This window comes from Carassius auratus, chromosome 8 (assembly GCF_003368295.1).
Source record: "Carassius auratus strain Wakin chromosome 8, ASM336829v1, whole genome shotgun sequence".
NCBI classification, from domain to species: domain Eukaryota; kingdom Metazoa; phylum Chordata; class Actinopteri; order Cypriniformes; family Cyprinidae; genus Carassius; species Carassius auratus.
Genome location: NC_039250.1, coordinates 22,596,748 through 22,618,999, shown reverse-complemented (window position 1 = coordinate 22,618,999; position 22,252 = coordinate 22,596,748). Strand labels below are relative to the sequence as shown.

General features: G+C 37.0%; 3 protein-coding genes across 3 annotated transcripts; all 3 read left to right on the top strand.

Moving 5' to 3' along the window:
• The first annotated feature begins 6,237 nt into the window (after window positions 1–6,237).
• Window positions 6,238–10,574, top strand: LOC113107683 (serine/threonine-protein kinase NIM1). Its single transcript, XM_026270356.1, has 4 exons — window positions 6,238–6,373; window positions 7,067–7,424; window positions 8,497–8,765; window positions 9,571–10,574. The coding sequence occupies exons 2-4, from the start codon at window positions 7,127–7,129 to the stop codon at window positions 10,324–10,326; spliced, it is 1,323 nt and encodes a 440-aa protein (XP_026126141.1). The 5' UTR covers window positions 6,238–6,373; window positions 7,067–7,126; the 3' UTR covers window positions 10,327–10,574.
• Window positions 10,575–10,778: 204 nt separating this feature from the next.
• On the top strand, window positions 10,779–16,504 carry LOC113107682 (cyclic AMP-responsive element-binding protein 3-like protein 3). Its single transcript, XM_026270354.1, has 10 exons — window positions 10,779–10,907; window positions 11,548–11,685; window positions 12,552–12,876; window positions 13,001–13,098; window positions 13,178–13,270; window positions 13,353–13,459; window positions 14,032–14,100; window positions 14,190–14,274; window positions 14,488–14,578; window positions 15,254–16,504. Exons 2-10 carry the CDS (start codon window positions 11,554–11,556, stop codon window positions 15,640–15,642), a joined length of 1,389 nt encoding a protein of 462 aa, XP_026126139.1. The 5' UTR covers window positions 10,779–10,907; window positions 11,548–11,553; the 3' UTR covers window positions 15,643–16,504.
• A 2,126-nt stretch (window positions 16,505–18,630) lies between these two features.
• LOC113107679 (growth arrest and DNA damage-inducible protein GADD45 gamma-like) lies at window positions 18,631–20,193 on the top strand. The gene is made up of 4 exons (XM_026270350.1): window positions 18,631–18,772; window positions 18,863–18,964; window positions 19,159–19,369; window positions 19,480–20,193. Exons 1-4 carry the CDS (start codon window positions 18,720–18,722, stop codon window positions 19,591–19,593), a joined length of 480 nt encoding a protein of 159 aa, XP_026126135.1. The 5' UTR covers window positions 18,631–18,719; the 3' UTR covers window positions 19,594–20,193.
• The last annotated feature ends 2,059 nt before the right edge of the window (window positions 20,194–22,252 follow it).

Here is a 22,252-nt window from a genome sequence, read left to right as displayed (position 1 = left end):
TAAATAGTGCACATGGCCAAGACTGCTTTGGGTGCGGAAAGAATGTTGTTTTTTTTCTTTTTCTTTTTTTTTCTTAAGTTATCTTTGGATGTATGTTTATAGCGTGTGCAAGAAGCTTAATTTCATAAAAGAATTAAAGGCAAAATGTTTCCCTAGATAATCGAGACAACATGTATGCAGTTCTGGCTTGTTTCTTTGTTCAGTCTGCACCATTTATTCGTTTTAAATGAATTTGCTGTTCAGCTGTACAGAGCAATAAAATTATGTATAAAATATTTGTCAGAGGTTTTAACCCTGATGTGGCACTCTGCGGCTGTTTTCAGTTGCAGTGATTTTTGTGTACAGGAACTTAAATGAAATTGGGGAAATGCAGCATCTCTTTACTGTGAAGCAGGTATGGGTTAAACCAGGCTTTCTCAAACGGAGGAGCTTTGACCACCCATGAAGGCAGTGGCTTTCATCTAATGGACCAGAACCCACTATAGGACCTCTGAAAACTTCTAAGAGGGCCACAGGATGACTTAAAATAAGTTCTTAATGTATTTAATTTAAATATTATAATGAATATATTACAACAATTTAAAATGTTTAAACATCCCATTATAATTATACTCTTTTTATTCTTTTCTAAACAAAACGTATAGGTGTCTATATCTAGCAAGGAGAATATGTTTACTGGTAAGTGGAATTAGAAAGTTTGAAAAGCACTAGTTTACAGAATCACAATCACCGTTGATAAATTTAAACTTTATTGATAGTCTCAAAAGTGATTTTGCTTTTGAGTAAAACTATACTTTTTTGTTTGTTTGTTTTTTTTTACTCGAAGGACTTCTAACACATTTTTCTGTTTTAGATAATGTTCTAATAGCCTACTGGTTAAATAAAGCCGTTAGTCCCACCTTCAAGCTGTGATTGGTTAACAGAAATGTCCGTCACCTGACCTCCCTGTTGCTGTGATGGAGCCAGTGGAGTCCTCGCGCATCACATTCAGGCTTATGACAAGCACCGAGTTAAAACAAACTGAATGATCCCGCAACGAATATTCACCGCCTCAACTCTTGAGGAAGGTAAGGATGTTCACTCTTATCAATCTTCTCATCATCCTGAGAGGTTACCACTGAATACATAAAAGCATGAAGAATGAATGTATGCCTTCAAATTGTTTACAAGGCTCATTTGTTCAGATATCTTACCAGATGTATCTGGCGTTACTGGCCAGCAGCGGTTGTTATGGAAGCGTGTAAAATATATATAAATATATATTTGATGATGCAGATTCGAGCATCACCTTATTAAAAATTAGGAAGGGGTTACTGTTAGGATACTTGTATTTGATAATTATTCTGCACAGAGCTAAACTACACACTAAAATCTGACACAAACATGCGTGGTGTCACCTTTAGTGACTTGAGATGCGTTTATTTATTTAGTTGATTATTGCCAGTAATAAATCTAATCAATATAATTTTTTATATTTAGTATTGCTACTATTTGTGTAAATTTTTATTTATTATATTTTCCATTTTTATGACTGAGCATTTGTAAAACTAATGTAAAATCCTCTGATCAAATGGCATCTGTGATTAACATGATTTAAGTCTTGCATTTGGGAATGTGTGGGATCTACAGAGGGCCTCTGGTTTTTTAATAAAGCCGTATTAGTGTTTGAACGGTACAGGTGTGTGAATCCCGAATGGCTCCTGAATAGAAGTATTAATTTACTGAGAATATTGTAATTTATGATATTGAATGATCCTTTCTAGTTTCTCACGGATTGATGTCAACTTTTGTTCAGGCCCCTTTGATGACTCCTTAGTTGGATGACATGAAACATGGTTTTAGGTCTGAGATTAAAGCTGCTTTGATGGGTTGGGAATACATTAACATGGTACAATGCAACGGAAACAGCCTTTTTTGTGGTTTCATCGAATAATCTGCATGTTTTTTTCCCCTCAAAGGTCCAAACATCAATTGAACTCCTTAATTATGTTCCTTATTTAAGGACTCATTAATAATGGACACATTCAGACATGTATCAAAATCTGAATACATGTTCTGAAGCATGTGTGATGCTTGGGGTTTTGTGCATTTTTAATGCAGTTATGTAGAATTAATAGCATTAATTAGAAAGAGACAGTAATCAGTTCATCATTTCATCAGGTGTAGTAGAGCCTCCTCAAAATATGTTTATGAATGACATCCACACATATCTAAAACATACTCTGTCATGAAAGGAATAGTTCACCCAAAAAAGAAAAAACTGTCGTCATTTACTCAACCTCATGTTGTTCTAAACCAGTAAGAGTTTTTTTCTTCTGCTAAAGGTATTTTGAAGAATGCTGGTGACCAAACACTTCACAGTAGTCATAAAATATTTTCTTTTGTGTTCAACAGAAGAAAGAAATGCATACAGTTTAGGAACAGCATGCATCATTTTTCAAAATAGTTATCATATTTAATTATTGTGTGGCTGATCTGATAGTAAGAAAATGACTTGAAAATTGGTAGTTGTAGCTACGTGATGGAAATTCCAGATTGGCACCTCTGGCCCCCTATTGTCCCTGATCTTTTCACTACTGAGCTCTTTTTTTCCCCTCTCTGTCCATGTGTCTCAATCAAAACACACACAGGAGGGCTTTGTGTAGCTGTGGCTGAGAGTGTGAACACAGAAGCAGCTTCTGAAATCGCATACTGAGTAGGTCCTACATTTGATTTGGAATTTACTTCACGGATGTTCTAAAAATTATAAATATAATCTGGCTGTGCTTAATTTATCATATTGTCAATGTCATGTGACTTATGGTGTCAGATGCGTCAACACCTCTTCTGTGGCATTATGCAATGGTGAAGTGTCCTTGAAATGCACATTTTGGGATCTCGCCAGATGTAGAAGTTCATCCTGGGACTTTTTGTCTAATGTTTTGTGAATAATACCATTAATATGGACCTACAGCTCCTTTCACATACTGCTTTTTCCTTACTACTGTATATAGAAGGGAAGTAGGCATATTGGATGTTGTGAGGAAAGCCATAGTGAATGAGCAATAAAGTAAGAATCACTTAATTCTACTTTCTAAAAATGTGTAACTACCTGCATTTAGAGCCAAATGTTTTACTTGCTGAACCCTGTACATGCAACAAGGATTTTTCTTACCCAGGGGCCACTGATATCCCATGTGTTTAGTGTTTATCTTGCGTGTAGATCAGGGCCGCATCAGTAGAAATGGCCCCTGTGGAAGACGCTTAATGCTTAGTAAGTGCTTCTGTCCCATGGGGCGTGAAAGAAGTCACACAGTTGATGTACACTGAACAGATTTATAAACTCCCCATTTTTTTTTTGCTCCTATTTTTCATGAACTCAATGTGCAGTTTTACTGTATTGGGGGGTCCGGGGGCAGGGGGTCTGACATCTGCCCTGTACAGTGAAAACCAAGATTCATCCGTGAAGAGAACACCTCTCCAAGTGGTAGATGCCATCGATTGTGAGCATCTGCCCACTCAAGTCGGTGACGATGACGAGCTGGAGTTAGGTTGAGACTGATGAGGATGACGAGCATGCAGTTGAGCTTCCCTGAGACGGTTTCTGACAGTTTGTGCAGAAATTCTTTGATTATGCAAACCGATTGTTACAGCAGCTGTCCGGGAGGCTGATCTCAGGTGAAGATGCTGGATGTGGAGGTCCTGGGCTGGAACACAGATTTAGACAGATTTGTGAACAATATTTGAGAGAAATAGGCTTTTTATGTACAGATAAAGAGTCTTAGATCTTTGAGTTCAGCTCATAAAAAATGGGGGCAAAAACAAAAGTGTTGCATTTATAATTTTGTTCAGTGTAAGTACCACATTCTAAATCCTGCCCATGAGGCTCATGCTAATGGTCCTGTGTGCCAGAATGGAGCTAAATGATGAACCATTTGCTTTTTTTTTGGTAATTGATATTGAAGTTGGGGATATAAAAATTCAAATAAAAATTAATTATTGAATAAATAAGATCAGAAAGATGGTGGAAAAGGGTGAGAGAGGAATATCATTATGCAGACACATGCACATCCATGCACTTGAAAGGATCGTTTCAGGATTTCTGCTTGTTTTACACTTTAAAAGAGAATTCTGTCAGCCGGCGAATCTTTTCAGCCCCTTCAGCAATCAGCAGCACACACAAACAAATGCAAGATGGTGTTTGAAGCTTGAGGATCTGAGTATTCATGAGAAGAATCACTTTGATTTTGTGTGCTGTGCCTTGGTAAATAGAGCGTGTGAATTAGGACAGATATCAAATATAAGGAAAAGGAAGGTCAGATGTGTCTTTTCAGTCATCTCTTTATTTGTTCTTGCTACAATTCAACTATTCATATAAGAATCAGTTTAGCTCTCAGTATTCAGGCCATTTTTTTGCCTACTTTTGTATTTATAAAAAATAATATATATATAGTTTCCAAAAACATTATTTTCTATCCATTTAAAATAAATGCTTTTTTTTTTTTTTTTTTTTTTTTTTTTTTTTTACATTTTCCATTTTCTGTTCAAAAACGACTGACTAAAAACTTTTGAAGGGTAGTGTATTCTGTAATCAGGGTAGTTGAATGCTCAATGCTGACGCCAGTAGAAGTAAGCTCTTGTTTTGATTGAGTGAATGAAGGGGGATTAAATCCGCTTCTCAGAAAGATCTGCTGATTGCGTATAAGAGTGTTTGGGTTCTCATTCTATTGTCAAATGGCTGATCATTTATGACAGTTACACAAGCAAGTACTTAAAGAACTGTACAACACACAAACACATGTAAAGATACAGAGCTATAGGATTGTTTTGTCACTTTTTAATGTCAAAACTTGCCTTTCTAACACTCGGTCAGTTCCAAAGCACTTTCAACCGATCTGATTGGTTTAGTTCTAATTCTATAATGCTGATGCTCGAAAGTTCAAACAAAAGAATATTGCTTCAAAGAACCCTGTTGAAAACCAAGCTCAGCAGCTTATATCAGCATCAGCGCTCACCTGCACCTGCAAAAACACATCGTCACACCTGAAGGTGTCTGTGCAGATGCAGTGCTCAGCGGTCCTGTGTGGAGAAACTGCCTCAGTTTAACACACCTGGTGTTCTTTGATCAAGAAACCCCTGCAAAAAACATACAGTCTGAAAGCATAATGTTATGAACTACATTTTTACAGAAATGTATTTGATCAAAAATACAGAAAAAAACAGTAATATTGTGAAATAATATTACCATCTAAAACAACACTTTTCTATTTTATTATATTTTAAAATTAAATTTATTCCTGTGATGCAAAGCTTAATTTTCAGCAGTCTGCACTGTCACATGATCCTTTAGAAATCATTTGAATATGTGAATTGATATTCTGACATTGCTTTATATATGGTTTTATTTGTGGTCCACTGTGGCGTGATGAATGTGTAGTGCTTGTTTTATGTGTGCTGTTAGCTCTCAGTGGCTAGAGAACGAGGTGACGGCGCTCTGTGTTCATATATTCTGCTCTTTAGGGACATTGTTACAGGAACTACATCAGCAAACTCACCTTAATTGCATCCTGAAACACACAAAAACGCACACATTGAGTCACATTTGTAGGAAGATAAATAATTTAGTTCAAATGTAACTATAAATACATATTTTTTAAAAACTTAACTTAAATAGCTCAAATTATTTTACAAATGCTGCAAATGCATACATTTTCTACAAACATGCTGGTTTACACAAGCTAAATAAGCTAAATCCTTAAGGAAAGGTGAGTTAAGGACAATGTAATGGTCTTGATATATTCTTTGTCTCCCTCCCTCTCTCACCAGGTAAACGGGAATCCTTTAGTTTAGTCCCTGCTGTTTAAATTGGAGACTTAAGGGCCACTAAAAAAGCCATGGATTAGGATCTCTGTACACGCTAATCCCAGAGAGACGACTGTAGAGTGAGTCAGAAGCACCAAAGACACACACCGACGTGAACAAATGAGAGGGAGTGGCTGTTTTCCATGTGGGACCCCATTTCTGAATGAGCCACCAGGCGAAGATATTAAATGAGAGGAAGCACCGTACAAGAAGCCAGGGCCACTGAGAGTAATGTGGAGCCTTGTTATAGCAGCCAGGCAACAATCACAGCACTCATCGTTCTCCATGCTGATCCGCGGTCTATTTTTATCACTGAGACAACGCACCCATTAATTTGGGCATATGTGATGATGTTCAGGGAGATGCAGGACTGAGGGGAAGGATACACTGTGCACTGGGCCGCTTGGGTGAAGCAGACGAGCCTAAACATCTACTCCTTTATTCTTTGATATGTGTATAAGCCTGGGTTGAGATGTGGCAATAATGAGCTAATGTTGGAAATTGACGCAGAAGTACAGGACAACATGTGAAGGTGAGAAAAGACTATCCATTATTTGTTTTTGTTTTTTTTATGAAAAACGGTCCCCATGTTTTGCACTTATTTTATTAAAGTGTGTTTATAAAATAACTATTTATTACTAACAATATTTATAATATAAATTATAGTGTAAAATATTTGTATTAATAAATATTTGTTTGTTTATTATTTATTTGTTTAATTTATTTAAATATGAGTTTGTGTGTGTGTCTTACAAATATCAAAAATAATATTTTGTTTGTTTATTATTATCATTGTATATAATAATTGTATTTATATTTGTATACACTTAATTATGAATATGTGTGTATGTATGTATGCATGTATGTATAATATATACATTACAATTATAAGAAAAATCCTGAATAAATTATTGTAAAAACATAATATAGAAAATTTTATATAAAATAATTAACATTTTAAGAAATTAAAATATTGTTATGTTCGTGAAGTTATTTATTTATTTGCTCCTTGATAAATAATGGATTTGTTTATAGGCAGAGGTTTAAAAAAAAACATTTTATATAAAATAATTAAAATTTTAAGAAATTAAAATATTATGTTCATGAAGTTATTTATTTATTTGCTCCTTAATAAATAATGGATTTGTTTATAGGCAGAGGTTTAAAAAAAGAAGTGTATACAAAATGCAGGTTCTCTTAATTGTGTATAATTTTATATCTTCAGGTGGTGTCTTAGTTCCAGGTCTCCTGCCATGAGCTAAGCCCCCCAGTGGCCTGTGGCAGGATGACTGCTGTGTACCCGGCTGGGGGGGGTTCTGTCGGGGTCTCAGAAGTGGCCACGGGTCCCCAGCGTTATGCCCGATGGAGCCGACAAGACAGCTCCGACATCTGCACGGACGACGAGGGGACCCAGCCACGCCGCCTCACCCCACTGGAGAAGCTCAATCTGGACATGTGCCAGGATGAGAAGATGGTGAAAGAGCTCACCGTGGGTCGCCGCATCGGCTTCTACAAGATACGTGGTGAGATCGGCTGTGGAAACTTTTCCCATGTCAAGCTGGGCATCCACGCTCTGACGAAAGGTACATGTCAGTTAAAAGACTTTAAACTGAATTCTGAGTAATTGGTACATATTCTTTGACTTTCTTAAGAGCTTCTCCTCACAAGAAGGCTACAATATTAATAGATTTATTTTAGAGCAGCTCACTGACACCTGGTAATGTGTCTGGAAATGCACATTTAGAGGCTTGTTTTTTAGTTCTCTGTTTAAATATATTTTATATTTTAAATTAATATATTTTAAAATGTCATTTATGCCTGTAAGGGCAAAGCCATTATATTTATATAAAAAAAAAATAACAAAAAAAAAAAAAATAACAAGATTAACCCCAAACCTTTGAACAATGTTGTAAACATAGTTTTAGTAAGCTATGTTGAATCAGATATAAGTCTATTTAAATATATAAAATGATAAAGTAAATACTTAAATTCTAAAGTAGTTATATTTTTTTAATTTACTTTCAGTTTAGTTTTAACCCATATTTTATAAAATAAAAAAGACATTATGTTTTATTTAATACATACTTCTCACTAAATAAGGGTTAAAACTACATATAACCGCTCTATGCTTTTACATGCATATGCTTTTTGCTGAGTGTTATTGTCTTGATGAACATGTGTCCTGAGAGTCCAGTTTACATTGATAATGTGGGAAGCATACCCTCGGTCAAAGTCAAGCTGAGACAACTTGTCTGGTCCAGACACAGATGGATGGATTTGAGGTGTCACATTTCTATCGAGACCTTTAGAATTGCAGTAGCCCTCATCAAAGATTGCTGTGTGTAAGGGATAGGAGGTTTTGGTGTGCTGTTACAAAGCCATTTGTGAATTCATGCGCAGAGCATTTTGAGGATTTGTATTGCTGCAGCAGATCTTGAAGAGAGGGTGTAGAATGACCCTCCATATCACACTGCACCATATCTGATGCCATAAGTGCTTAAATGTCTTTGATTTATGATAGCTGACTATTACTGCTGTTCGACTAAACAATATATACTGAAATTAGTAGGAATGCATATGTCCCACAGACAGAAGAATATGATTGTTTTCTGAATGAGAAACTCCTGTAACTGAAATGCATTTTGTCATCCCCAGACAAAGTGGCCATCAAGATCTTGGACAAAACCAAGCTCGATCAGAAGACGCAAAGGCTGCTGTCCCGGGAGATATCAAGCATGGAAAAGCTGCACCATCCAAATATCATCCGTCTGTATGAGGTGGTGGAGACGCTGACCCGTCTGCACCTGGTCATGGAGTACGCAAGCGGAGGAGAGCTCTACACGAAGATCAGCACAGAGGGGAAGCTCTCCGACATCGACAGCAAGATCGTCTTCTCTCAGGTTCTGTCAGCTGTGAAGCATATGGTGAGATGTGCATAGTGCAAAGGAATATAATTCAGTGATGGAAATCTGTTATAATAGTGGGCTGAATGTTTACAGGGTGCAAACATATTCTCATTATGATTCCTCTGTTTCCCTGACCTTTCAAATTTGGCAGGATTGAGCCATTTCATGCCAGTTACCTTTTTCAGTTTTTCTATAAGATACATAGTTTGAAGGTCAGTGACACAATGCCCATTCAGAATATATAAGATATACACAGACACATTTTTATCTTATTTGATATATGCATCTTTTATTTTAATCCTATATATATTAATGGGATTAAAATTATATTTGTTAATTATTAAGTTTACTTTTCAAAATTTTTCATCAATAAATTATTAATAATATTTAATAAATCTGTTGAGAGTTACTTGCAGAATTAGCAGAAATGCAAAAGTATTATAGTATTAAATATTTTATATATCATTAATATTATAATTAATAATTATTATTTATTTGCTATTTTGAGTGTTGTAACTATAATGTGAATAATGATAATGGTATTAGTATACAAGTATACTGTATTTAAAAATTGCTGATACAACTGTCATGATATTATAAAGAAGCCTCTAAAATGCAATTCTTATCCAAAATATTATTAAACATATTTTAACACACACACACACACACACACACACACGCATATATATATATATATATATATATATATATATATATATATATATATAATCCAGTTAAATCAGTTTATCGACTTATCAGTTTTGTTATTCAAAATATCTTTATATGTCGTAGTTAATTGTAGTTTATCTTTCTTATTTTGCAGCACGACAATAACATCATTCATAGAGATCTGAAAGCAGAGAATGTTTTTTACACCTGTAGCACCTGTGTTAAAGTGGGGGACTTCGGCTTCAGCACCGTCAGCCGCCGCGATGAGACCCTCAACACCTTCTGTGGTTCTCCCCCTTACGCAGCTCCTGAGCTCTTCAGGGATGAGCACTACATAGGTGTTTGCGTAGACGTCTGGGCCCTGGGGGTCATGCTCTTCTTTATGGTGACCGGCACCATGCCCTTCCGTGCCGAAACAGTGGCCAAGCTGAAGCGCTGCATCCTGGATGGGACGTACACAGTGCCTACTTGGGTGCCGGATCCTTGCCAGAAACTAATCCGCGGCATCCTGCAACCCCAGCCGTCTGACCGCTACACAGTAGAGCAGATGATGGGCTGTGAGTGGCTGCTGCCGGTGGAGTTTCCCAAGGCCATGGAGCCCTTCAAACTGGACCCGCTCCATCTGGCTGAGTGTAAGCCAGGGGAGCTTGAAGAGCATGAGATAGATGTGAGGAACGCCCTGGAGGCTTTTGGCATTACTGCAGACCACATTCGTAACAACCAGGGCAAAGACTGCAGGAGCTCTATCACTGGAGTCTATCGAATCCTCTTACACCGCGCACATAAACGACAAGCAGTAGAGAGCATGCCAGTAGTTACTCACGTAGTGAATGGAACTGATGCTAAAAAGGACCGTCTGAAGACATACAGGAGCCTTAGGCATACGTCTAAACTCTGCATCATTCTGTGATGCTCAGAAAACGTATACATAATAATGGACAGCTCATGGGAGCTATAGTTCAGCTAGATATATTTGATATACCTCTTTTGTTATTTTTTTTTCTTTCAGTCGAAAATGAGATCAGTGAATGCCTCTAATAAAGTAGTCTATATGAATGAATGAAAAGTATGAACGTTTTCAAGCGAGTGAGTGCAAGACATTTGTAACGTCATGGATGTCATGTCATAAATATAAGTAATAAAGTGCTTTGGACTCGATTGTTTCAAACCTTCCCTTTGCAGTATGCCTCTAATATATATATTTATCATAATTAAGTATAGTAAGTTTTCTAGGATTTTTCGATTTAAACTTGCAATAACATTTTCACAGACTCTCCCTTATAAATGGCGTATTCGAGGCATGCCATTTTACACTACAACTCCCGGGAAGCCTTGCGTAGAAGACGTGCACGTACTCGTTCGCCCGTACGTGATGACGCAAATTTTGCCTCGTTGGAGGGTGATTTCATCGGGAACAGGACAAAGAGAGAAGGCACTTCCTATTTTGTTGTATATGTCTACGTATCTTATTACGGTTCAAGATCATCAGAGGTAAGGGGTTATCTAAAGCATTTTATATGCATATGTTAGGTCGACTTTGCTTTCCTCAGAGAAATTCAAAATTCTTCACAATACAGTCATTGTAGAGCTGTCAAACGTCAGACCTGTCACATGCTTTACCAAATACTTTATTTACCGCTACTTCCATTTATTATAATTCAGTTGTTCCGTTCTGTTAGATTTTGTTCTATATATATATTTTTTACTAGTATTAATAACGTTATTAAAAATGTAAATTCTCCAATACGTATTGTCACTATGTTGAATAGGTAGCAAATCAGACAGCATAACCAAATGCGATTAAAATGTGACCTGTATCCTCTTTGCATTAGTACGTAAACATTATTATCTCCGCTGTCATCGTGTTACAGTAGTATTTCCTGTAGGGTTTAATGAGTTTTTTTTTTTAACTATTTGTCACATACAGTATAACCATTTTATGATTGCGATTTTGACTCGTACTCTGGACTGTTAATGCCGTGAAGTTAGCTGTCGTTTGTGTTGTTTAAAACGGAAATGCAGTCACATGGTGAGTGGGCGGGGTCTGAACTTGATCGAGCTGTCAGTGCGCGTGTCGCTGCGTACCTGCCCTGTTTCATATCGTCTTTTGATTTCTTCTTTTTTATATCAGTGTCAGATGTCAGTGAGCGACGATATGGAGAATACAGACCTGCTTGGTCTAATCTTCCCAGATGAAGACCCAGGATCCAGCGATCTGTTCCTCGCAGAGGGGAGTAATTTGCTGGATGATTTGCTTTCAGAGCAAGATGTATGTAACCTTCACGTCCAAAAATCTAATTTCATGTTGTTGTTGTTTTTTTGTTGTTTTATTTATTTATTTGGTCACGTAGTTGTCACGTCTGATATGATTATGATAAGAAAATCTATAAAAAAAAAAAAATACAACTGCACCTTTTATAGTTTTACGCAATATAGTGATTAGATACAAATGCTTTTATCTTGTCAAATGCTGCATGGAGTGTATTTATGGAATATTAATGTATTCTATATTTTATATAACATGTAATATTAAAAACAAAGATGACAGATAGAATAATGATTTGATTGTTGCAGATTATATAGATTAAACCATTTAAAAAAAAGTATTTAATATAATAAAAAATTAATTAATAATAGTTAAATGTATAAATGTAAATGTACATTTATATGATATTATTGTGCATGATAGATAGATATATATTCTACTGATTATGTACTGATTTGATTGTTGCAGTTATTAACCATTTTAAACATTTATTTTATATAATAATGTAATATTGTAAGCATTTATAATATTTTTTGTGCATAATTTATGACAGACAGATAGATAGATAGAATATCTAATGATTTGATAGTTTCAAATTATGTATATTTGTTAAATTTTTATATAATATTATTATTATTATTATTATTATTATTATTATTGAAGTAGAAGTAATGTAAATGTGTATAATATAATAACAATTATATGCATTTGTTTTATCTAATAATAAAACTATTAGATAAAAATAACATTTATTGTAAAAAAAATTCTAGAAATGTATTTTGTACATTTAATAACTAAATAGAAATCATTATTGTACATCATGTAGATTAAATAGACAGACAGACTAAGAAATGCTTTCATTGTTGCAGATGCTGAGTGGAATGGATACAGAGGACTTCCTCAGCAGTCTTCTGGGTGAAGACGAGGACGGCCTGACTATCAACTGCTTGTCTCAGTCTCCTCACGGCAGTGACAGCGGCATCTCTGAGGACACCACCCCTCCACACGACAGCAGTGAGACCGACACCATCCCCAGTCCAGGCATCGAGCCTCTGCTTTACTCCGAGTGTATGACGGAGAGCTACGAGGCCCAGGTGGTGCAGTCAGACCACTGCTACACCCTCCCACAGGACACAGACGCCCTGCTGAGCGTCCGATCAGAGAACCCGGAGTCTGATGTCTTCATAGATGTCGGTAAGGTCTTGTTGTGGTGTGTAGAGAAATATGAATTATTCTTATGTTTTTTTTTTTTTGGCTTGTTTTTATTCAAATGACTTATTTAAGTGTCCCATCTTAAGATTGATTTTCTTCCTGTCAGATGATTTGGATATGGATATGGATGATGACTTCTCCCCAGAGCTGCCTTGCTCACTCACGATTGAACACTCCACACAAAGCAGCAAACCAGACAACCAGGTACATTTCAAAGGATTTTAAGAAAACAGCAGACTGTTACCATGACAACTTCGATATGATATGCATATTTTGTCTCCAGTTCCAGTTCAAAGAGATTGTTTTGACTGATGAGGAGAGGAGACTTCTGGCGAAAGAAGGTGCAACCATTCCAACTCAAATGCCTCTTACAAAGGTAAGAGAAGTGGTTTCATATTGAAGCTATGCTGCAGATTTTTGAAATGTAACCTGATGGCTAAAATGGTGTGTGTCTTTAGGCAGAGGAACGGACCCTGAAAAGGGTGAGGAGAAAGATCCGGAATAAGCAGTCTGCTCAGGAGAGTCGCAAGAAGAAGAAAGTTTATGTTGATGGCCTAGAGAACAGGTTCGTGAAGTGAGAAAAACTCCATGACAATCATAATGTCTCTCAAAATACAGGAAGCACTTAACACTTAACTGTAAAGGTATTGAACAATATACTGTAAATTCAACAACAATTGCAGTTGTTATAGGTCAATTGATAATTAATCTATTATTAATTCATTGAATAAGGTGTCAGGAATTAATGATTATATATTGTGCAAACAAATATGTTATACTGTATTGTTTTTGTGATTTACTCTAACAAAAAGAAAGAAAAGGGGTCTCATTTATATGATTAAAAATACAGTAATATTGTATAATATAATTACAATTCAAAATAACTTGAATATATTTTAAAATGTAATTTATTCCTGTGATGCAAAGCAATTGTTTGATTGAATTATTTTTTTTTTTATTATTATAAATGTCTTCACTCTTCACACGTTTTTTTTTTCAATTTAATGCTGAATAAAAGTATTAATTTCCTTAAAAGAACCTGACTGACCCTAAACTTTTGAACAGTAGTGCAAATTGGAATATATTTGTAAATTACTTGGTCTTAAGTCATTGAAATAATATTGTGTATGACCATAGGGTTGCGATCTGCACTGCTCACAATCAGGAGTTACAGAAGAAAGTTGAGTTGCTGCAGAAACAAAACATGTAAGCCTTCATCGTGTGCTTTAATAAGATAATTTTAGTGAAGATTATAATTATAATTTATTGCTACTAACAATTGTTGTTTTTCTAAGGTCCCTTACTGAACAGTTGAGAAAACTGCAGGCCATGGTGAAAATGTCCACGATGAAAACCACCACGACTAGCACTTGTATTATGGTATGTATTTTTATTATGTAGAATTTTTATCTATCAGAGGGATTGTACCTCTGTTGAGTTGGTTTTATTTTAACACATATTTATCTGTCATAAATGAAATCTGATCTATGAGTGTAATCTTTCAGCAGCTCGTAATGTGAGCTTACTGCTTTGAATAAATACAATGGCAGCCTGACGTGTTTCCTGACCTTTTCTTTTTTTGTTTTTTTTTAGGTGTTCCTGCTTTCTTTCTGTCTGATCATTTTCCCCTCAGTCAATCCTTTTGGCAGCAGCAATCAGAAAGATCTGTATACGTCATCTACAGGTGAGCACAGTGTTTGTCATTGTTTCCATAGGGTGCTGAGGAATGTTGTCCTGCTTGTTTTCTGCCAAGTTTTGTTGTATTATATAGTTCAACCTGTACAATAATGCAGTTTGAGTAATCAAAGCCAGTGAAACTTCACAATTCTTGATCCTAATTTAATATAGATTACCAGTATATACTAATAATATGTTAATATCAATATGAACAACAGTAGCATTTTAGTGTTATTGATATACTATTATGTATCTTGTTAATATTTTAAAATAGTTTTTTAATTTTTATATTTTGCTGGTATATTTAGTGAGCGTTTTAGCAATTTGGTTGTGTGTTTCTGTCTTTTTTATTAGTATGTTTTTGAATGTCTTCATTTATTTTGTTTTAGTAATTTGATTACTTAAAGTTAAACTAAACCAAAATTAGAAATGTTGGCTTGAATTAAATAACCGTTAACTGAAAATATAAAATATAAAGCTTATTTTATTTCAGCTAGTTTTCAAGTAACAATTTTTTTATGTTTTAGTTTTGGTTAACTACAGTATGCCTGGAGCAAAGTATAGTTAAAAAAAAAAAAATATTAAGTGTTTTTTTTTTTTTTTTTTTAACCCATCTGTTTTCTACCTAAGCACTGGTGCTTTATGCATAATTCTAAAACATGTTTTTTCTTCTGCCTTCCAGGAATGTCTCGAGCCTTGCGGTCTTATCCAGCTATCGTGAAAGACGACATCATATCCACGTCTACTAAAGAAGTGCCAGAGCAGGATGTCCTCCTCGTGGGCACTGTAGAGAATAACCAGGTGCTGCTGTCGGGCGCTCAGAACCACACACCTGACTACCAGCAGGTCGAGCAGTCTGACTCTGAATCTGGGGTCAACAGCAACTCCTCCGCTGACTTCCCCAGTCCTGCCCAGTCCGATCTCAAAGCGGACGCATCTCTCTCAGAGTCCCACAGGAACTCCGCGGCGTCTCCGGTGATCTACGACGGCCAGAGCAAAACCAAGGAGAGCTGGATGGAGCAGAAACCCACGTCAGTTATAATACAACAGCACCGATCTGATGAAATGTAGGAGAGCATCTAAAACAACACTCGCTTTGTTTTAGATGAAGGAATCAGTATAGCCATTTTCTCTACATTGTATCATCACAGCCTGACCCTTTCTCCTTAATTTTTTTTTTTTTTTTATTGATCTACTGTCTATACATGCTATAGTAGCACTTTTTTATATCCAGCAATTTGTTAGGACATTATTGTTCTATTCATCTGCACAAATTATGATTCTTTTTCAATGGAAACGTGAAGGAGTCGTGTTGTTTTGAACTCTGCATTGCGTCCACATTGAGTTTTGGTACATTCAGGAAATGTATTCATTTGTCTGTATTACTTAAGACATTTTAGGGCTTTTGGGCATCCAGTAAAATTGAATTTTCCCTTTTTTAGTAAGGGAGCCACATGCTTAAAGAGATTCAACTACTGAAAAATGATCAGTCCTAGTGATATAGGAGTGTGTTTAGAAAAGGGAAAAGCTATTTTTTTCTGCTTGTGCATTATTTGTGGCTTAGAACCCCTTCCGTTAAACCGCTGTAAATTTAGCTTTAAATGTTCCTTTTAGAGGGGGTATAGTATTGCACATATCCACAAAATAATAATACACTGTTTATGTCTATACATATATATACATATGAAAAAAATGTCATGATCTGCTGTGTTAGAGCAGCATTTTTATGTTATTGTTTTATTTTAATATTTTGTCTTTTAAAAGGCTTCTTTTATTGCTGTCTTTTTTATTGATCTATTTTCATCTTTGGTCATATGATGCACTGATGTATCTGTAAACTTGGAATGTTCATAAACTTTATTTCTGTCGTGATCATGTCATTATTAATTAAATAATTATCAGTTTACTATTAAAAAATCATTTTTGTCATTCATCACAAGGAAAATGTTTACCCAAAAAAATGTTATTGGAACAATACAATAAGCATAATTATACTAGATATGATGCAAATAATGGCACTCATTTGATTGACCATTGGGATTCTTAGAAACTGGTCTATAAAAGTCTTACATAGAAACTAGGTCAATCTTCTGTACATGTCGGAGCATGTTATCACAGCCAGACGTTTCCTTTTTATGCTGCTAGAAATGCAAATAAACACAATGTAACCTATAAAAACTACAATTAACCTGTTTGACTTTAATGCAAATGCACTAGCTAAAACTGAGATGTAAATTTGCACCGATCTATTTGACATTCACAACACACACGAAAAAAGTCATAACCTCAAAAAAGGATAATTGAGAATATAAAAGTACAAAATATAAATTCTTACGATGTTAAAAGTCAAAACACTTAAATATATATGGCCAAGACTCGTTGTACCTGCAGATGGCGCCACAGCATCTCGAATCAATGTCGTTAGTTCTGCACAGGTGCCTTTAGAGAACAATAAATCTATTGATACGATGCCACTTTCGATCATCAGTTGTCCTGTGTTTCACCGTGGCCTCGTGTATCAATACCCTACGGGTCTGGTTTCAGATGCATACATTTGTGGAGTGTTTCATCATAAGCAGATAATCATCCCTGCTATTTGAGCTGATGAGCAAGTGCATCTTTTGTATCTGTATGGTGTGACTCACTCAACCACATTTACAACACTCTGCGTGAAAGGTCACGCTATGTGCACAGCCGCTAGATGGCGCCTAACACACACTCTATAGTTCAATAGATCTGAGAGTAATATCAATCATGAACCCCAAATCTCAGGGTTTTAAAAAAGATTGACGCCTTAGTTATTACATCGTTTGGCATATTAAGAGAAACGTCTCTAAAGGTTTCAAGTAAACATAGTTCAAGTCATATCTACCCCACCCTGCAGAAAAAATCAGCTTAACCCAGGTTCCCCTTACGATTCATATGGAATTCAGCTATAATTCTCAAAGTGCTTACAACCCCTCTAAAACCCACCAAAAGTGCCTATGTACCCCTCTACAACCAGGCTGGTTGACCAGTTAAGACCAACTAACCAGGCTGCTCAGCAGGTTACTCCATACAGAATTACAAAGAGCTTCCAACAGCCTAGACCAGTTTGAACAAGACTTGATGTTGTAGTCCGATATGTGCAGTGATGCTGTTTCGAGATGCTCCTGAATAATTGATTAATCTCTATTTACGGGAATAACATTGCTCACCGTTTTAAAACCACACAGTAAAGGCCTGGAGTGAAGTTTTATTTATCTGCTATTGTATGCATTCACCTGACTGACTTGCAAGAAGTTGAAACAAAAGTTTTGGCTCTTGGTTTCACTGGGACACACTTTCTGCAGGCTGCAACAAAACCAGGGGCAGGTGGAACACGAGGCTATTATCCCTGCTTTAGGGCAGGCCAAACAGTCATTAATAGGCACATGACAAAGACACATAAATTAGGATGACTCCTTTACAAATGCAAAAGAGTGGCGTGTGCCTCACTTACCAGTCTTTGTGTATGAGGGGGTGGTGGGGGTCATGTTTTGCTTACATTGTGAGGACCAAATGTCCCCTTCTGGATTCATGGATGGAACATGGTAGCCGGTTTGAACTGGAGCAACAACCACAAAACAACTACCTGAAGTCACCTACATTGTGACGACCAGCCATGCCAGCCACACAGGATGCAAATGTCCCAAATAAATATACTAATTAAAGTCTTAATTAGACTTCCAAATATTTTTTTCTGTACGGGTTAATTAGATTAATGAACATATAATTAAATCAGTATATAAAAATTAAAAGATGTGAGTTAACCACATTAATTCTGCCATTAATTCCGTCTTCCTAGATGAAGGATTAAGTAATAAAATGAACTCAACAGCTTCACGCGGTTTGTACTCAAGAGCACGAGCCGTGCTTTGTGTTGTTGATGGAGTGATATTTGAACACCCACGTGGGCTGTTTACAGTCAAGGCGCTTGCATCAGGGTGATTTGCATACACCCGTGCCGCGAGCCAATCAGAACCCGGGATTAGCGGAATGCCCGCCCACTGCCGAGAAACTCTGCTCATCTCGTATAAAACGCGGCGAGCGCTTGACACGGCATCTCAAACCCACCGCTCACTGCAGAGAAAACTCACGCGAAACACAACCTAACTTGGATTTAAACAATGACTTTTGAAGAACTTAGTGGACAAGATAACGTAGCTGCTACTGGCGATAGGTGAGTTTCTTATTCAGTTGATGTTGTTTTCGTTTATCAAGTGAACTCTACATAAAGTATATTGACTAACGCGCCGGTTATGTTCTCCAGAATGCAGAGCGCAGGAACGGCTCTAGAGGAGCTTCTGGTCTCCGCTAAGAAGCAGGACTGCCTTACCGTTGGGGTGTATGAGTCTGCACAAGTCATGAATGTGTAAGTATCAGTTTATGTATTACTAAAAGTGTTGCTATTAGTATGCATTAGGTCCTTAGACACTCAGAGGGTGGCATATAAAAATGTTTTTAATTACCTAGTCTTGCTTATAATTAATAATTGGATGCATCCTTATGCATGCAGCACATGTTGAACCATTCTCTAATCAATTGTTCTCCTTTATGCAACCTCAGTGACCCAGACAGCGTGGCTTTTTGCGTCCTGGCTACAGATGAGGAGTATGAATGTGATATCGCCTTGCAGATCCACTTCACTCTCATCCAAGCCTTCTGCTTCGACAACGACATCAACATTGTTCGTGTGAATGACATTGAACGTCTTGCTGACATTGTGGGCAGCAATCAGGATGAGGAACCTAAGGACGTACACTGCATGCTTGTAACGGTGAGTTGCTCAACTCCTCTTTACTGCATCTACACCTACTATTGTCAACGCCTACATTTGTACTACATCTGCATGTCATACTAATATCGCTGCTTTTTTTTTTTTCAAAGAGCCCCAGTGCTGACTCATGGAAAGATTCTGCTCTTGAGAGATTGGGCTTGTTCTGTGAGGAGAGCCGCAATGTCTATGAATGGGTGCCTACTATTACTCTGCCAGAGCGCTGATAGGAGATGGCTTTGGCATGTGAATGAAACCAGAAACAAGTCGAAGATGTCCATCCTAAAGGGTACACCGGTGCAAAGCAAGAAAGCTTTGAGATATTGTCTGGATTACCCTCACAACTGGGAAGATAAAAGTGGACTGACCCTGCTTACGGTTGGCCGTCCTGGAAAAGCTGATTTTCAGAATCTTTTTCTTGGACGAGCATGGAAAAGTCAAGTCTCCAGTGCCACTCAAGTCTGTTGAGGTGGAGACGAAAAGGACCGGTGGACTGTGAGAGCACGTTTATGAAATTGACGGCGAAGAGGAGCATTGGAATTGATGTTCTGGAGGAATGAGATGTGGATTTAAAAGAGGAACTATGTTTAAGTGACATTTTGATGATGTTTTGAGGTCTAATGGGCACTTGGGATGTTGTTTGAAAAAGATTACTTGGACACTAGCGTAACTAGTCTTTTGTGATTATCCTGGGGGAAAAAGATGGATTTTTTTTTTTGTCAAAGTTGTGCTTTTTGTCAAATATTCACAATGCAATGTAAAAATTGTGGTGAAGAAGCCACCATTTCTGCAATAAATGTAAAGAATAAATACCTATTAAAATGCAATTATGGTACATTCTTTTCAAAGTTGTTGGCTTTCAGCAATGTGTTTTATTTTCTCCCAGTTACATCAGAGGATAGAGTTCAAGGAAGATCAGTAACACAGTCTACAAGGGGGAAAGAGAGGTTGCGAATGCACTAGAGAAACTGGCATCTCTCCAAGCTCTTCCTGACCTTTCACCAACCATGCACCAACTGCTTTCTTTAAACCGCTTACTCAACTGAAGGGCCCCCTTTGCAATGGGGGACTGACTTCTCTCATGTGTAGGTTTTGCACCATCCATTTGGAGCAGAGGCAGGGTAGAGCCAGACCTGTTAGATGACTAATTGAGCTGAACTCACCAAACACAACAGTAGAAATTAAGCTGTCTTGACAGAAAAGGTTACAATACAAGGGACGATTTTAAGTATAATATGCACTTTATGTTGCATAAAATAAATGTAATAAATAAATGTAATAATAAAAAAATACATATTTTGCACACGGTGAAGAACATTAGCAGCAAGTTAGTAGGAATCCCATTTTTGATTCAACGTATTCATGGTGTGCATATGGTTTGTGGTTTACTAGAGAATGGGTGCTAAACTGCCAGTAAGACAGATACTCATTTGTGGTTTGTTAGATCTTTAGCTACGCTGTACAATCAGCCTTGCGCTCAGTCTTCCAACGTTACATCACTGGAAATTTCTGAACAAAAAACTGAATGTGTTTAACAGCAAATACTTGCACCAGGTGTTGTGTACCGATGGCAAATGCCTGAAGCATGTGTATCCAAACTTTTAGGTAATGCCTGAAAAGTCTTTGTGCACTTGAAAGTCAACCGACAAGAAAGCTAATCTCATGCACACACAAAGCAACACACACCTGCTTTTGAAAACAAAGAACAGCAGAATGCGGTTTAACAAAGAGAATCTACACTCCCTTGGATAGTAATTGATCTTTGCAGTTTATTTTCATTAACTAATGACAGCTAATGCATTAATTGCAATGGAGGTTCCATTGAGATCCCCTTTAGGTCATTCTAGTAACAAACACCCACAAACTTTTTCTTTGAAAGGAGTTTCACGTGCCTTGTTTCTACTCTAATACAACTTCAAATATCTCAAATATGTGAAAAGGGGCAATATTCAATTTCACTGGGCGCATCTTTAACTACATGAACCAGAGAGCAACTAAAAACCATTCAGACAGACAGTTAAACATGGGCTGTTGTCTTTTTCATCACAGCTGTCCAGGTTTTCTCAGAAACAGACAGCCATTTCAAGAAAAAAAATCTTATTTTTCTGAACTGCTTTTATGTGGGGAGAGGACAGTATCTAATCTAGACATCATTTCCTTTAAAATATCAGACAGATTTCACACCTTTTTTTAATACATGTTGTAATATGTCTGCCTTCCACTGTCTGGTCATTTGTTGCATTCACTGCATGACTTAAGCAACTCACACATCTGTCACCTGCTCAGTGGAGAGTGTACTCCATGTGACTAGCGACGGGCCTTCACATGCTCGCAATACGAAATGCATTTCTCATCATATTTCCGCCCAAAGCGTAGCGTTTTTCTCAGAGACCAAGAGACCTTCTGTGAAAACCACACAGTAAAGTTCCACAGTACTTTTCAGGAAATGTGAGTGAAAGGTCACCAAACTTCCCTTTGCATAAAGTGTGTTTCAGAGCTTCAGCATTAGACTACTCACCACCTCGTAAGCAGCAATGACTTGTTGCTCCCCACCGATTAAACGTTTTGTGTCTTTTCATTTATGTTCACAGGTGCACAAGGCTTCAAAACACCAAGAAAAAAACACTTCACCCTGAAAACCACTTTGCAGCTGGCTTGATGTCTGCTGTGCACACACGTGCCCCTCCATTGTAAGCCCTGCAGCTAGTGACTCAACCCAGACAGTAGTACTGGCATCTGTTAGCACTAACGAGTGCTCTGATCACCAGCCACAGACATAGTGCTCTTTGTGTCTAGTGACTCAGGAACAACGATATGTGAAAGTATGAAAGTGGATTTTGGGTTTGAGAGTAGACAGCAGAGTAGAAAGTAGATATGAGAGTCGAC